The sequence below is a fragment of the Mustela nigripes genome, chromosome 2 (assembly GCF_022355385.1).
Source record: "Mustela nigripes isolate SB6536 chromosome 2, MUSNIG.SB6536, whole genome shotgun sequence".
NCBI classification, from domain to species: Eukaryota; Metazoa; Chordata; class Mammalia; order Carnivora; family Mustelidae; genus Mustela; species Mustela nigripes.
In genome coordinates, this window is record NC_081558.1 from 12,501,456 (window position 1) to 12,516,319 (window position 14,864).

Here is a 14,864-nt window from a genome sequence, read left to right on the forward strand (position 1 = left end):
GGGGGGGGGGGGGGGGGGGGTGAGGGGGTGGAGGGGTTGCTCCTACCCTCCGAAGCTACTGTGGGAGGGGCAGGCTTCCATACAAGGTTCATGGGCAAGGCAGGTCCTGAGCACCACCTTCTAGGGTTTGTCTGGGACCCTGGGACCACCCCCATCTCCCTCCTTGGGAGGGAGATGAGCAGTACACGCCCTCTGCCCTACAGAAGGATCCAGAGAACTTGGATTATGAGGATCTCTTCCTTTACTCCAATGCACTGACTGAGGAAGTCACCAGCCCCGCCCATGTCCCCAGGGAGCATCAGAATCCTTCCTCCTCCTATCCCAGGGCTGCACCTGAGAAGGTATGTGACAGAAAGCTCGCATCTCCAACACAGGGGTGGGGCAGGGGCAGAAGTGGCCAACAGCTGACAGAGGAGACTTTCTAGAGTGAAAAATTAGACCCTATAGCTCTAAATATAAAACCTTCCGGTGATTTTTCAAGACACTGCAATGAAAATCCAAACGGTGACCTCAGCTACTCCTTGTGTCCAGCACCAGCCCAGCTCCAGCCTCTCTGTTATCCTTTCTGTTGTTCTGATGCATCAAACTAGCCTCAGGATCTTTGCATGTGCTGGTCCCACCTCAGGAACTTTGCACATGTTTGTGCCACCAACCTCAGGGCCTTTGCACATGCTGTGTGTGCTCTGCTCCCAGATTTCCTATGCCTGGCTTCTTTCTTCAATTCTTCAAGTGTCTCCCTCTCCAGACTCCAGACTGGAAGTAGTCCCCTCTGCATTCTCCATCACCTCACTCTGTTCATTCACTGCAGAGCTCTCCTCACAATTTAAAAAGTCTTTTTGTGGTTTAAAAATTTGTGCATTTTCATGTTTCCTGCCTGCCTCCCCTATCAGACTGTGAGCTCTGGGAGGTATTCATAATTTAACTGGTCTTTTCCTGGGTTAAAGTTTATTTGTAGGTTTTCATGTTTCCTGTCTGCATCCCCTATCAGACTGTGATAGTGAGTGGTGTTCTCCATGCCCCCACATGGCAAGGAAGTTCTGATAATAGTGGCAATGAAACAGGCTGGTAGGATGAACATCAGTGGGTGTGGAGCTAAGTGGTGAAGGAAACAGTCAGGGAAGACCTCCTGGGGGAGGCGGTGTAGACCTGGGATGCATAGGATAAGGAGGAGTCAGTCACACACAGTGATGCAGGGAGGGTGTTTCAGGTAGAGAAAAGAGCACATGCAAAGGTCCGGAGGCTCAGTGTATTTGCAGATCAAAAGAACAACAATAGCCTGTATGTGTATGGAGTGGGCTGAATGAAAGGGAGGTCCCTGGGAGGTGAGGGGCCAGGAACAGCAGGAGCCAGTCATGCAGGGCCTTGGGGCCTGGGTGAGGAGCTGGCATTCTAGTCTAGTTGTGCAGGGGGAGTTGCAATGAGAGAGCCTGTGGCTGCCAGCTGCAGGAGGGGCAGCCTGGTGGCAGTAAGGAGGTGGCAGGAAGGAGGCAGGGACTGTCCAAGGCAGAGACTGGGAGGGACCAGAAAAGGATCCCTGGGGGTAGAGCAAGAAGAGGATATTTTAGGCATTTTAGAAGGGAATCTGGAGGTGGGGGGTGAGGGGAAGCGAGCTGCTGTCATGGCTTGAGTCCCTGGGGCCTCCATTATTTGGGAGGTGATCCCAAGATGTGCCAGTAGGGGAGTGGGGAAGTGGGACAGAAGAGGGCGGCGCAGGAAGGGCGTGTTAGGGAGCAGGTTCCCCTGTGGGAAGCCAGGGTTTGGTCTCCCCCCGGGAAGGCTGGAACTCTGCATGGGACATGCATTCCGGTTATCCCACCTTAGGGGAAAGGAGTTGGGGTATTGATACTCCATCTCCCATTAGTCCTTGGTCAAGTGCCACTCCTGGGAGATTTTAATTCTCTGCACTTCTGGCCTGCCATGGGTTCATAGAAGGACCCCGGCCAGAGTCCCCTCTGCTGGCCTTTGGGAGTGGAGCTGGGGGCACTGAGTGCTCAGGGCAAAGGGAGATGGATGGGGCATTGTCGGCATCTGCCACCAAGGTCACCTGAATGACCAAGTAGGTCAGGGCCTGAGGACTCCATCTGGCCTGTTTCTGTCTGGCCCATGAGCTAAGCATGGCTTTCATGTTTTTGAGCAGTCGAAAAGCATAAAAATGAAAATAATATGTCATGAGCTGTGAAAATCAGATGAAAGTGGAATTTGCATATCCATCAAGTTTTGCTGGAATGCAGGCACACTCCACTCACTCGTTGACGAACCATCTCAGTTGCCTCAGAACAGAGACTGTGTGGCCAAGAAACTTAAAAATATTTACTCTCTGGCCCTTTATGGAAAGAGTTTGCCAGTCTCTGGGGGAGATAATGAAGGTGTTCATGCGGAGGGGGAGGGGGCATGGGATCAGGTTTGGGGGTTCACTTGGGGTCCTTCTCACCCCTCCAGATGTCTGAGTGGGACCCATGTCCCAACCTCCAGGGCAGATTTAGAGCTCTGGTGGGTGGGATGGCCCAGGTCTCACCTGCTCTTGGTTTCAGACCTCAGCAAGCCCGGTCCTGCTTCACTGGCCAAAGGGAAGGGAGCCACGAGCACAGATGGACAGAGTCTCCACGGAGGAAGCCACTTCCTCCTGCCCCCCAAAAGCTCCTCTTGAGAAGGCCTGCCGGAAACTCTGGAGGAACCTCAAGACACTCCCTGAGACAGGCAAGAGGGTCCAGCAGCAGCTGCCATTCCACCTGCCATCTGTGAACTTGTCTTCGCTCTGGAGTGCTGGGCCACCAACAGCGACACACAGCTCAAGGACCACGCCAGGTGACACACACTGGGACGATAACGTCGACACAGACAGCTCAGTGGCCATGTCCCCTGCAAGCCCCTCATGGCCCCAGGATCGGAGAGACAGAGCCGACCCATCCAGGAAAGCCTCAAGATTGGCCAGCTGGAGTGAGGCGACCCCGAGGGTCAAGGGTTGGCACCAAGCGGTAGTGAGGGCTCTGTCCTCCAAAGTGTCCAGACCAGAGACAAAGGACTTGGCAGAATCCCAGAAGGACTGGCTCCCTGAGGAGTACCACCCACCACCACCCTTTGCCCCTGGGTACTGTTAAAGGAGAGCTTTGTCCTGGCTCTGGGGGTTGCTCACACTGGACCCCTTGTTATTAGTCCTCAGGAACCGAGAAATGTAATAAAGACATTGCTTGGGTCTGGTCCTGCAGCTGCTGGTGGGGTGACGTGGTGATTTGAGTAATAATAACCAGTTACAGGAAGGGTCTAGGGCATCTACTGTGTGCCAGGCCTCACGCCAAAGCTTCCACGTTCATTATTTCTGTTCCGCCTCTGAGCAGGCCCAGCAGGTAGGTTCATGCTGCATATTTTAAAGAAGAGACTAGGGGTCAGAGAGGAGGAGAGGCACAGCCAAGGTCACCCGGTTATAGGAGGTCAGTGCCAGGATTTGAAACCCAGTCACTTGGAGTTCTTTCCCTACATCCTCTGCCCCTGGCTCACCCCTAAGTACATCCTCACCCATAAACAGAGCTCTTCACATCTTCCTCCCGGGGTTCTCGTGCAAATGAAGGAGGTGAGATTTGGAGCGGGCTTTGCACACGGTACACACTTCCAACATCAAAATCAGCTTTAGGAGAAGCATATGAGCCCCTTTAAAGAAGAAGACAGCCAGCCCCGGGTCATGGTTAGCAGTGGGTTCTGGAGGAAATCCCAGGTCACAAGACTGTGTGACCTCTAGTGAGATCCTACACCTCTCTGGGCTTGTTTTCTCATCTGGAAAATGGGGAGAGAAGCAATCTCTCTACCTCAGGATGAACCAAAAGGATGCACATAAAAACTGAGGCTTTGGCTCACAGTAGTTGCTTAGTAAGTGGAAGCTGTGGGGGGGGGGGTGAGCAATGACACACAGTGGAAGGGCCTGGGAAGGGGCCTGGCAGCTCGTTTCGATTCCAGGAATGACCATCCCTCCCTGGAATTACTGGGGCTCTAAGTGAGCCCCCAGATGTGGTGGAGTGGATGTGGGGCTTCTCAAATCCTCATAGTGTAGATATTCTGGGATCTGGAAAGAGATGGGCCTGGGCTCAAGGCTGCCTTTGTAGATGATGTGTGAGGTGTAGCCTTGGGCTAATGAGTCCGTTTGCTCCGAATGAAGTGTGATTGCTTCTTAGTCAACCCCACCGGGATGCCACAGGCAGCCAATGCAATGGCAGAGAGATGCGTGCTTTGTAAACTGTAAAGTACAGTGCCAGCCTCAGAGAATGACATTGCTGCCACCTCCCCCAGAGACTTCCTCTGGCTGTTCTAATGAATGAGCATGGAGTTAAAGCTTTGGTCCCTTTGAGAAGCTCAAGGATTGGGAGGAAAGAGGAGACTTAAGAGGTTGGAGGCAGGGTTCAGCCTTGGGAGGCCCGGGGGTGAGATCCCATGGGCGTGATCTCCACATCTGGTCTCTGCCCCCCAAAACTCACAGCCACCAGTGCACCTCCAGCTCTCACGGTGGCCAGAGATCTAGAAGTCAGCCACTCCCTAGTATAAATGGGGAGATCAGGGTTCAGAGGGCACAGCCACACCCAGGGTCACGCAGTGAGGGCAGAGGTGAGAGCCCAGGCTTCCTCTCTCCCATCCGGCAGGTTTAAGGTGAAACACGTGTCCTCCAAGCAGATGTGACTCAATGATGTGTGTTTATTCCTGGAACCCAGGGAGATCGGATTCCACCATGGATTGAGGGGTCACCCCGTCCTCCTCTGACCCGGCTTCTCCTCCATGGTGCACTCAGATGCGGATGTGGAAGGTGCTGGGTGCAAAAAGATGGAGTGAGTCATCAGGCAGAGAAGGTGGCCCTCCTTTGTCACCCCTCCCATCCCCGAACTCTCCCGTAGGGACTTCCTGAGGCCAGGAACCACAGCAGGAGATGGATCCCCTCAAGAACCCCAGGCTGCGGCCCCCCTCGACCCCCACAGGGGTGGAAAGCACACCTCTGTGGACGGGAGTTGACATCCTGACTCCGCCGCAGACTTGCTGTGGGACTTTGAGTGAATGGCTACCCCTGGGCTTCAGTTTACTTCTCTGTAAAATGGGGATAATAGCCATCCCTCTGCTTGGGGCTATAATGAGGGCCAAGGGGGCAAATGCACAGGGCAACTGCCACACAGAGATGCTGTCTTCTGTAGGGCTCATTCAGTTGTCATTATTCCTGTCTCTGTCTGCTAAGAGACCAGCCGCGCTTCTCCAGGTGGTGGGGGTGCCCTCTGTGCATGTCAGGACACATAGTAATAGCCACGACTGCAACCCCAGCACACAGATATAGAGCATCTACTGTGTGCCAACCCTGCCATAAAGTCTTTCCATGTACTAACTCAGGGATCGACCAACTTGTCCCATAAAGAGCCAATCGGTTGGTATTTCCAGCTTCGTGCAAGGAGTCAGCTGGGCCTTGTAGCTCGAAAGCAACCATGGCCAATCCAAGTACAGGCAGGCCTGGCTGTGTGCCAATAAACCACTGCTGGACACGGAAATTTGAATTTCATATCCATTTCACGAGTCACAGAGCACTATTAGTCTTTAATCTTTCCCCTGCCATTTAAGAAACATAAAAATCATTCTCTGCTCACGAGAGGTACAAAAACAGGTGGCTGGTCCACCCCCTGTATTAACTGGCTATCTGCCCTACGATGGGGGCTCTGATTCTCTCCAGGACTGCCCAGTACAGTTGTACACTCTGTTCACTGCCAAATGTTCAGGCAAGTGAGCACTGAAGACCAGCCATGTTGCATTCACCCAAAGAGCTGCATCCACCCACAGGGCATTACCCACAGGGTCCCCAATTATCCCCATTTTAAAGATGCAGGGACTGAGGCCAGGAAGGCTGGGAAAGTTCTCCAAGGTCACAAATGAATGAACAGAGGAACTTTCACAAATGGAGTCTGTGAACTAGTTCTGTAGGAGCCCCTCTCAGACATGCAAAGTGGCAAGGAGTGTCACACCTGAGGAAGTCGGGTGCCCGCAGGATCATGTTCTGGAAGTCTTCCAAGGACAGCCGCCCATCGTGGTCACCATCGGCCTCATCCAGCACCTTCTCACACACCAGGCTCACCTCCTCAGCACTCAGCTCCCCCCGCGTCAGCTTGGTCACTGTCTGCTCCAGGTCCCACGCACAGATGTAGCCATCATTGTTAAAGTCTGTGCAGTGGGATGGAGGGGATATGGAGTGGGGGCACAGCTGGGCACAGGCAGGTTGGGCCTCTTGACCCCATGTTACAGAGGAGCAAAGTGAGGCACTGGAGAGAAACCAAAACCCTGCGATAATAGCTGGGTCTTGCTTTGGAATTGAGCAGAGTCCTGGTGGGAGGTCATTCATTCACTCTCCAAGTATTTATTGAGCCCCTACTATGTGCCAGGCATATGTGACTGTTTTTCATCTACTCACTCAATAAGGATTTAGAGAGTGCCTATTATGTTCTAAGCACTGTGACAAAGTTCCGTTAATTCGACAGGTTTTTAGTGAGCACCTACTATGTCCTAGGCGCTATGATAAATGTCCATTCATTCGGTCAGTCAACAAGTATTTATTGAGCATAAGAGACCGATGGGGAAGAAAACAGACACTGTTGCTGCCCTTGGGTCTCATCAGAGAGAAATCCATAAGAAATGAACAGATTATGAACAGAAATTAAGCAGCACTGCTCCGTGCTAGAAGGGAACTAGGATGTGGGGTGGAGAGTGATTGAGGGTGGAACTGCTTTTGCCCTAGACTTCAAGATGAGCAGGAGTCCAGGAAAAGGCGCTGGCAGGCAGAGGGAACAGCAGATGCAGAGGCCGGGAGGGAGGAAGAGTTTGGAGTGCTGGAGGAAGAGGAAGGCCAGTGTGGCTGGAAAGGAGTAAGGGGGTGAGGGGAGCAAGTACCAAGTGTGCAGGACAGGGCCACGCAGGGCCTCAAAACCCCCGGGGAGACATCAGTGATGGCAGCGCAGCCCCTGGTCCCAGGCAAGGTCTCGTTCCCACTCCCCACCCCACTCCCACGCTCCCCCACCCCCATGCCCTGCACGCACCATAAATTTTAAAAGCATAATAGGCTTTGAGGTCGCGGGGAGCCATTTCGCTCATCACGGAAAACATGTCCAGGAAGTTGTCCAAGGTCATGTGCCCGTCCCCGTCCTCAGAGAACACCTGGGCAATCCTCTGGCGGAACGGGTTGTCCTGGAGGCAGGAAGCAGAGAGGCCATCCCTGACCCGGGACTCCGGGCTCCCTATGGAAACGCTCTCAGCATCCACCTTCCTGAAACCTTCAAGTACCCCCCACCTTCAAACTTCCTCCCGCCCGTGGCCTTCAGGCAACTCCTTGCTCTGGACCTGTGGTCTGGGTGGCCTTGACCTCACTTGTGGCTCCAGATGGAACCACGTGACCTGGTTGAGGCCAATCAGACAGCGCTACCATTGGCAACCATGATTGGTTCTGGGGTAGGTAGCGTGACTCAAACTGGCCAATCAGAGGCTTCCCTGGAAGATGCATCTGGAGGGACCTGGTTTCCGGTGGTTGGAGAGCTGGCAGGAGGGATCTGGGACCACCGGGGCTTCCCTTCACCACCTCGGGCAGACAGGCTGCCTGAGACTAAAGCCCCTTCCTGGGGGAAGCTGAGAGATGGGGAGAGACTCCTGAGCACACCCTCAGAAACCCGGGTTCCAGCCAGACCCAGTGATAGCTCTGCCGCCTGGGGTTTCTCCTCCTGTGTTCCAATACATTTTGTCCCTCTCCAATGAGGTCTCTGTCTCTTGTGATAAAATCATCTCTGCTCAGTCCCTCACCCCACAAATCCCCTTTGGCAACACAAACTATGTGACAAACATCCAGCTGAGAAGGACCTGCCTTTTTAGCGGCTCTTGCTATGAAAAGCAGAACTCAGGTTCCCTGACTACTTGCCATGCCATAGACCCCATGCCAAGCCCTTCACCAGCATTATCTCATCCCATCGTTCCAACGACTCCCCGGTCTGAATCCTGTCTCTGTCACATCCTAGCTGTGTGACCATGACCAAGTTTCTTAACCTCTCTGAACCTCACTTCTTACATCTTTAAAATGCATCCACTTCATAGGAATGCCACAGCAGGTATCCTTACTATTTTTTCTTTGCCTGCCCAATGGCCCGCAAATACCTTCAGCTCGGGCATGCTGCCGATGAGCTCGTAGGGCACCTTCACATCAGGGCTGCTGGTATAGTCGAGGGGAACAAGCTGGGGAGCCAGGTCCTGGTAGCGATAGAAGAGCCTGGTGCGGGGAGGGAAACACCGGGCAGGGCTGGGCGATGGCATGGGGAGGACTTGTCCCCTTTCTCTCATTCTTGCCACTGCTCACTCCACACAGGAGGACTGAAGGATCATGGGTCTCCAAGAGTCATCTACTCTGGGCCCTATCCTCAAGCACACAGAGCCAAACACAGGCACGTCTACCCCCTGGGGACAGGGCCATAGTGGAGAGGGCCCCAGAGCCAGGGGAAACTCAGTGGAGACATTGACACTGGGCTTTGAAGAATGAGTAGGAGCTGACCAGGCAGGTGGGGATGGCGAAAGGGAGTGTGCTTAAGGTGAGATCGTTTCACATCAAAATTCAGAGAGTCCGAGTGAATCTCTGAATCTCTGAGTATCATCACATTGTTGGCCGCTGGCTCTAGAGACCCCCCCATTCTCACATTTTCCTTCCTTCTTCCCCATAATGCAAGCATTCCTTAACTGGGCCAGAGCAGAGACAAAAGGCCAATATTCGGGATTTTTTAATGCATGCAAGACATTTTGCAAAATACCAAATACCACTGACACCAGCTAGATGGTGAGGCCAGCTCTCCACTCCAGTGTGCTCCCCTGCTGTCACCCTGTCTTCACTGGGGGCATGAAAAGCAGCAGCCTTGGTGAGACTATCTTTGGTGAGTCAGAGGTCCCCAAGCTGCTAAGGGTTGATTCCAAGGGAGATGGGAACCCCTGGGCCATATGATGGCTAGGAACTCGAAGAGGAGGTATCTGGAATTTCAGTCCTGACCACCCAGGTCCCTGTCTGGGCCCCCTCAGGGAACAGTCTGGGTCTGGGCTTCTGCATGGCCATGAGCATTTTCCTCTTCCCCTCTGAGCTTGAGTTATTCTGCTGATAAACAAAAAGCTTGGGTGGACGAAATGTCAGCCCTCTAACTCCTTGGAGCTCTGCCCATCTGCAAAGCTGGGGTCAGCCTCCCCTGTCCAAGCCTCAGTTTCCCCATCAGTAATCTGATTCTGATGGCCAGGGTGACCCTATGAGCTGTCCTCACCCAGACAATGGGGCTCACTGGTGAAAGGTGTGCCCATCAATAATGGATATTCCATGCCCACACAATTCGGGCCTTGGCCCCTATCACTCTGTATCTGAACCCCGGCCGGCTTGGGTTTCATAGCTCCGAGTTCATGGGTCGGGGCCTCTGGACAATGGCTGCGTGGGCACTGAGCAGTAACGTGGGATACCCATCTATGCCTCTCTAGTGCATGCCAGCAACCTGCAGCGGCCACAGACTGCCTACCCGCACCCTTACCTGGATGCTACCCCCACAACCCAGAGCTGATTCTAGCCTCTGCCCCCAGGTGCCCAGCCTTCAGTCCCAGCCTCTTCACACTGGCCGCGGGAGGGGGGATCTTTCTAACATGCTGATTCCCACTCCCCCACACCCCTGCTCACATACTCTCCATGACTCCCCACAACCCTTGGGAGAAAGCCCAAGCTAATCAACCTAGAGACAGTGACGATGTGACAAGACGTGGCTTCTCAGCATCCCCATCTCGGCCTCCATCCACTGACCATGCCCGCAATCCCTCCCTTTGTGTTTTAACCACCATGGGGCACTCAGCCCTGGTCAATTACAAACATCCTCCAGCGAAGGAGAGAAAGTTGTTTCCAGATCTTCCTCCCTTTCTCCCCAGACTGACCTCATGATTTCCTTTCTTGTGAAGAAGGTGCAATCCTGCAGAGAGAGATAGATGTCGGCTTGGCCCAGAGCCTGCTTCAGAGGCCACCTTCCTCTCCCTCCCACTGCGCGGCCATTTCTGCCTGTTGTTGCACACAGAGCTGCACCAGGAATGCTTGTTGGCTGCACACCCAGGACAAATGATGCTGTCCCCACTTCTCAGGCCAGGAAGCCAAGGCTGCCAAACCTCCTGAGGGCCCAGCCCATCACCCCTACCTGATACACTTCCAGCTGCTCATGAGTGAAGACTGTCTGCTTGTTGCCCATGGTGATGACTACTGCCAGGACTCTGAGACAAGCTCCCAAAGACCCCAGTCTCCTCAGGACCACACAGGCTTCCAGGCAGCTGCACACCAGTGTCTGGGCAAATCTCCCTGCCCTGGCGTCACCTGCCCACCCGCCCGTCACCCCCAGCCTGGTGAGATCAAGTTACAGCTGAGCTCTCTGGGCAACAGCCCGAGTACGTTCATGGCCATCAGGACAAGATGGACTGCAGGAGGTCCCAGAAGAGCAGACCACATCTGCCATGACTGGGTGAAGTGGGGGTATGGGGCCCCTTCCAGAGACACGCAGGGTGATGGGGAGACAGCAAGCAGATCCCAGCTCAAATACCGCCTCTCCACCCACCAGCTTTGTGCCTTAGACACATCACCTGTAAGCCTCGTTTGTAAGTTGGAAGTTATATTAGTACCTAACTCATCGAGTCGTCCTGAAGATCTAACGAGACCATTAAAAATTTTTTTAACCATTTGGTTTAAGTCAATTTTAGGCACTGGGCAAACAAGCTAAAGAGGTCCCCAGATGTACACTGAAGGTGATGATGATGATTGATGATGTTATAGCTTAAGAAAAGTGATCCAAGGTGTAAGTTAGAGAACAGTCAGTTAAATAATATCAAACAGAATTCCTTATTGCAGGACTTTTTCAGAGCCGTTAGCATGCTAATGTTCACCATGAATCCTCAATGGGTACATACAAGGTAACAGCTACCAACCTTATTAAGACCCAGAATCCTTTTGGGCAGAACACCTGGGGGTCAAAAGTCCTCAAACTGGTGCTCCACGCTCTTCTTCCTTTGGGTCTCTCCTGTCCCTCCACTTTCTTCTCCTGCTCAGCCTTTTCCACTGCCACCCCTCACCCTCCCTGAACTGCTCTGGGATCTTCCCCATCCCTCATTCCCAGTCTCTCTGGCCTGGACGATCACATCATCAATTCTCATCCACCCCAGTGTGTGAGGCCATCTTGTAGAATGTGACTATGATTCGGCTTTAAAGACCCCCTTGGGATGATTTGAAAGAAAAAAAAAAAAACCCTGACAATATCAAGTATTAGAGAGGATGTGAGACAACTGGAGCTCTTATTAATTGCTGGTGGAGTTGCAAAAAGTCCAGCCACTCTGGAAAATGGATTAGAACTTTCCTATAGGGGTGCCTGGGTGGCACAGTTAGTTAAGCCTCTGACTCTTGGTTTCAGCTCAGGTCATGATCTCAGGGTCATGAGATTGAGCCCCATGTCCAGCTACATGCTCAGCACGGAGTCTGCTTGAGATTCTTTCTCCCTCTAAAGATCTTATTTTTTTACTTACTTATTTGAGAGAGAGGGAGAGCACGAGTTGGAGAAAGGGCAGAGAGAGGGAGATGCAGACTCCCCACTGAGCAGGGAGCCCAATGCGGTGCTTGATCCCTGGACCCCGGGATCACAACAAAAAAGACATAAAATAGCAAGTTGTTGGCCAGGATGTGGAGGTACTGGAATGCTCATACACTGCTGGTGGGAATGCAAAATGGTGCGGCTGCTTTGGAAAACAGTGTGGCAGTTCTTTAAGAAGTTAAACATAGAGTTAACATATGACCCCAAAGTGTTCACTCCGAGGTGGAGAGTATTGAAAATGTATGTGCCCATAAAGACTTGTATGTGAATGTTCATAGCAGCATTATTCAAAATAGCCCCAAAGTAGAAACAACTCAGATGTTTGTCGATAGATGAATAGATGAAGAAATTGTGGTTTGTGGGACACCTGGGTGGCTCAGTTCATTAAGTGCCTGCCTTTGGCTCAGGTCATGATCCCAGGGTCCTGGGATCGAGTCCCACATCCGGCTCCTGGCTCAGCAGAGAGCTTGCTTCTCCCTCCCACTCTGCCCGCTGCTCTCCCTGCTTGTACTCTCCCTCTTTGTTAAATGAATAAATAAAACCTTAAAAATTTTTTCCTTAAAAAAAAAAATTGTGGTCCATTTATACAATGGAATACTATCCAGTCATATAAAAGAAATGAAGCACTGATGCTTGCCACAACGAGGATAAGCCTTGAAAATACCACACTGTGTGAAAGCAGTCGGACACAAAAGGCCACCTAGTGCGTGATTCCATGTATATGAAATGTTCAGAAGTGCCAAGTCCACAGAGACAGCACATGTAGTGGTTGCTAAGGGGCTGGGGGAGGGAGAAGGAGATTGACTGTTCAGGGGGCTGGGGTTTCCTTCTGGAGTGACAAGAATGTTCTGGAACTAGACGGTGGTGACAGTTGCACAACTCCGTGAAGGGGATAAATCTCACTGAACTGCACACTCTAAAGGATCACTTGTAGGGTGGGTGAATTATATCTCTGTTTTTTTTTTTATTTTTTTAAAGATTTTATTTATTTACTTGAGAGAGAGACAGTGAGAGAGAGCATGAATGAGGAGAAGGTCAGAGAGAGAAGCAGACTCCCCATGGAGCTGGGAGTCCGATGCGGGACTCGATCCCGGGACTCCAGGATCATGACCTGAGCCGAAGGCAGTCGTCCAACCAACTGAGCCACCCAGGCGTCCCTATATCTCTGTTTTTAAAAATATCTGTACAGGAAGAGCGATAGCGACTTTATGCATAATGACTAAAAACTGGAAGCAATGCAAATATTCTTCACCTGCGAAATGGTTAAACTGGGGTCCATACATGCAAGAGACGACTATTCAACCATAAAACGGAATTAACTACAGATACGCACAAAATGAAAGAACCTCAGATGTGTTAGGCTAACCGAAAGAAGCCAGACTCAAGAGGCTACCTACTGGACGATTCCATCAGGATGACATACTCAACAAGACAAAACTATAGGGACAGAAAACAGATCAATGGTTGCCAGGGGCTGCAGATGGAGGAACAAGGGAAACTTAGGGGAGATGAAACTGTTCTATATTTTGATTGTAGTATTGGTTACATGGCTGTATTCGTTTATCAGAACTCATAGAACTGTACACCAAAAAGGGTGAGTTTTTTTGCATGTAAAAACATTAAAAAAAATGAAAACAATAAGAAAACGAATTAGCAAACACCTCCTTACTCCCCAGTGCCTCATGGTTGAAGTCCAGATTCCTATGCCTCACCCTATCAGGGACTCCGTGATTTGGCTATGTGTCTCCCCACCCATAAACAATTAATTATTGAGCACCTAATGTGTGCCAGGCACTGTCCTAGGTCCTGACGATACGAAGGCAGTGTTCTCATGGAGCTCTTGTGCCAGTGGGGAAGCAACCAAATAAACACATAATTAGTCAGGAGTGTAAAGCTCCAGGAAGAAAAATAAAATGGGGCAGGGATAGAGAGAGAAGAGGTTGGGCTAAATGGATTGGGAGAGGAAAGCCCCCCTGAAGAAGCAGCATTTGAGTAGTGACTGGAGGGAACTGAGGGAATCGTGAGTGGGAAGGGAGTCCCTGGCAGTGAGAAGAGCAAGTGCAAAGGTCCTGAGGCTGGAGTAAGTTTGACACAGTTGGAGGAGGGCAAGAGGGTGGTTCTGTGTTGGAGCTCACCAAGCACTAATTAAAATTACCAAGCTACTCCTCCAGTTGGTCCGCCAGCAGAGGCTGCCTCTCTGACACCCAGCTCCAATCATGGGATTTTTCTTTATTGCATTTCCAAAGAAATAATTTTTCATGGCACACATGAATTAATTTTATCTTAGTATGGATAAATACCAGCTTATATTATGACAAATAATAGGCAACAATTTCCCCCTTGTAATATAAGGTAAAGAATTTAGAATCATAATGACAATACGGCATTTCAAAAATCATCAGGGGAAAACAAATCAAAACAACAGTGAGATATCACTATCAGGATGGATATCATGAAAAGAACAAAAGCCGGTAAGTGTTGATGAGGATGTAGAGAAATGGCAACCCTGTGCAATGTGGGTTGGAATGCAAATTCCATAGCACCAGCCATGGAAACAGGTATGGAAGTGCCAAAAAATTAAAAATAGATCTCCCATAGATGCCAGTATACATCCAGAAGAAACGAAATCAGGATCTCAAAAGAGGTATTAACATTCTTACGTTCACTGCAGCATTATTCACAATAGCCAAGATATGGAAACAACCTAAATGTCCATGGATGGATGAAAGGATAAAGAAAATAGGACATATAGGTACGGGGTGGGGGGTGGGGGTGGGGGTGGGAGAAGGAAATTGTGCAATACGTAACAACACGGGTGACCTCTGAGTGCATTTGCTCAGTAAAATAAGCCAGTCACAGAAAGACAAATACTACTGGATTCCACTTACAGGAGGAGAAAGTAGAATGGTGGTTCACAGGGGCTGGGGGAGGGGAGAACGTGGCTTACTAGCCAACAGGCACAAAAGCAAGATTCATCAAGCAAGACGAATAAGTTCCAGAGGTTTACTGGACATTATATCTATAGCCAACAATAATGCTTTGTACACTTAAAAACTTATGAAGAGTTTACAGCTTACGTTGAGTACTCTTACTACAATAAAATATGATAAAAACAAAATGTAACCACCCTAGGACCCAGCACTTGCCCTCTTGGGCAATCCAAGAGAAATGAAAACGTGCATTCATATAAAAACCTGTAATGGATGTTTTATTCAAAACAGCCCCAAACAGGAAACAACCCAT

The 14,864-nt window shown here is 50.9% G+C and overlaps 2 protein-coding genes across 4 annotated transcripts in view; one reads left to right on the forward strand and one right to left on the reverse strand.

The window, feature by feature from the left end:
- Positions 1–3,205, forward strand: part of HSH2D (hematopoietic SH2 domain containing) — a 9,384-nt gene extending 6,179 nt beyond the window's left edge. For both annotated transcript variants that reach the window (XM_059387774.1, XM_059387775.1), the window contains 2 exons: positions 204–341; positions 2,532–3,205. In XM_059387774.1, coding sequence (XP_059243757.1) covers positions 204–341; positions 2,532–3,098 — 705 coding nt within the window. In that variant the 3' untranslated portion in view covers positions 3,099–3,205. The remainder of the gene's footprint in view (positions 1–203; positions 342–2,531) is intronic.
- A 1,516-nt stretch (positions 3,206–4,721) lies between these two features.
- Positions 4,722–10,238, reverse strand: CIB3 (calcium and integrin binding family member 3). Of its 2 annotated transcripts, XM_059387776.1 has the most exons (6): positions 10,188–10,238; positions 9,934–9,968; positions 8,146–8,257; positions 7,044–7,191; positions 5,979–6,174; positions 4,722–4,789 (listed from the first exon to the last, which is right to left on the reverse strand). In XM_059387776.1, the coding sequence occupies exons 1-6, from the start codon at positions 10,236–10,238 to the stop codon at positions 4,768–4,770; spliced, it is 564 nt and encodes a 187-aa protein (XP_059243759.1). In that variant the 3' UTR covers positions 4,722–4,767. The 2 variants fall into 2 exon arrangements, with proteins under 2 accessions (XP_059243759.1, XP_059243761.1); XM_059387778.1 differs by lacking the exons at positions 8,146–8,257; positions 9,934–9,968.
- Between the last annotated feature and the right edge of the window lie 4,626 nt (positions 10,239–14,864).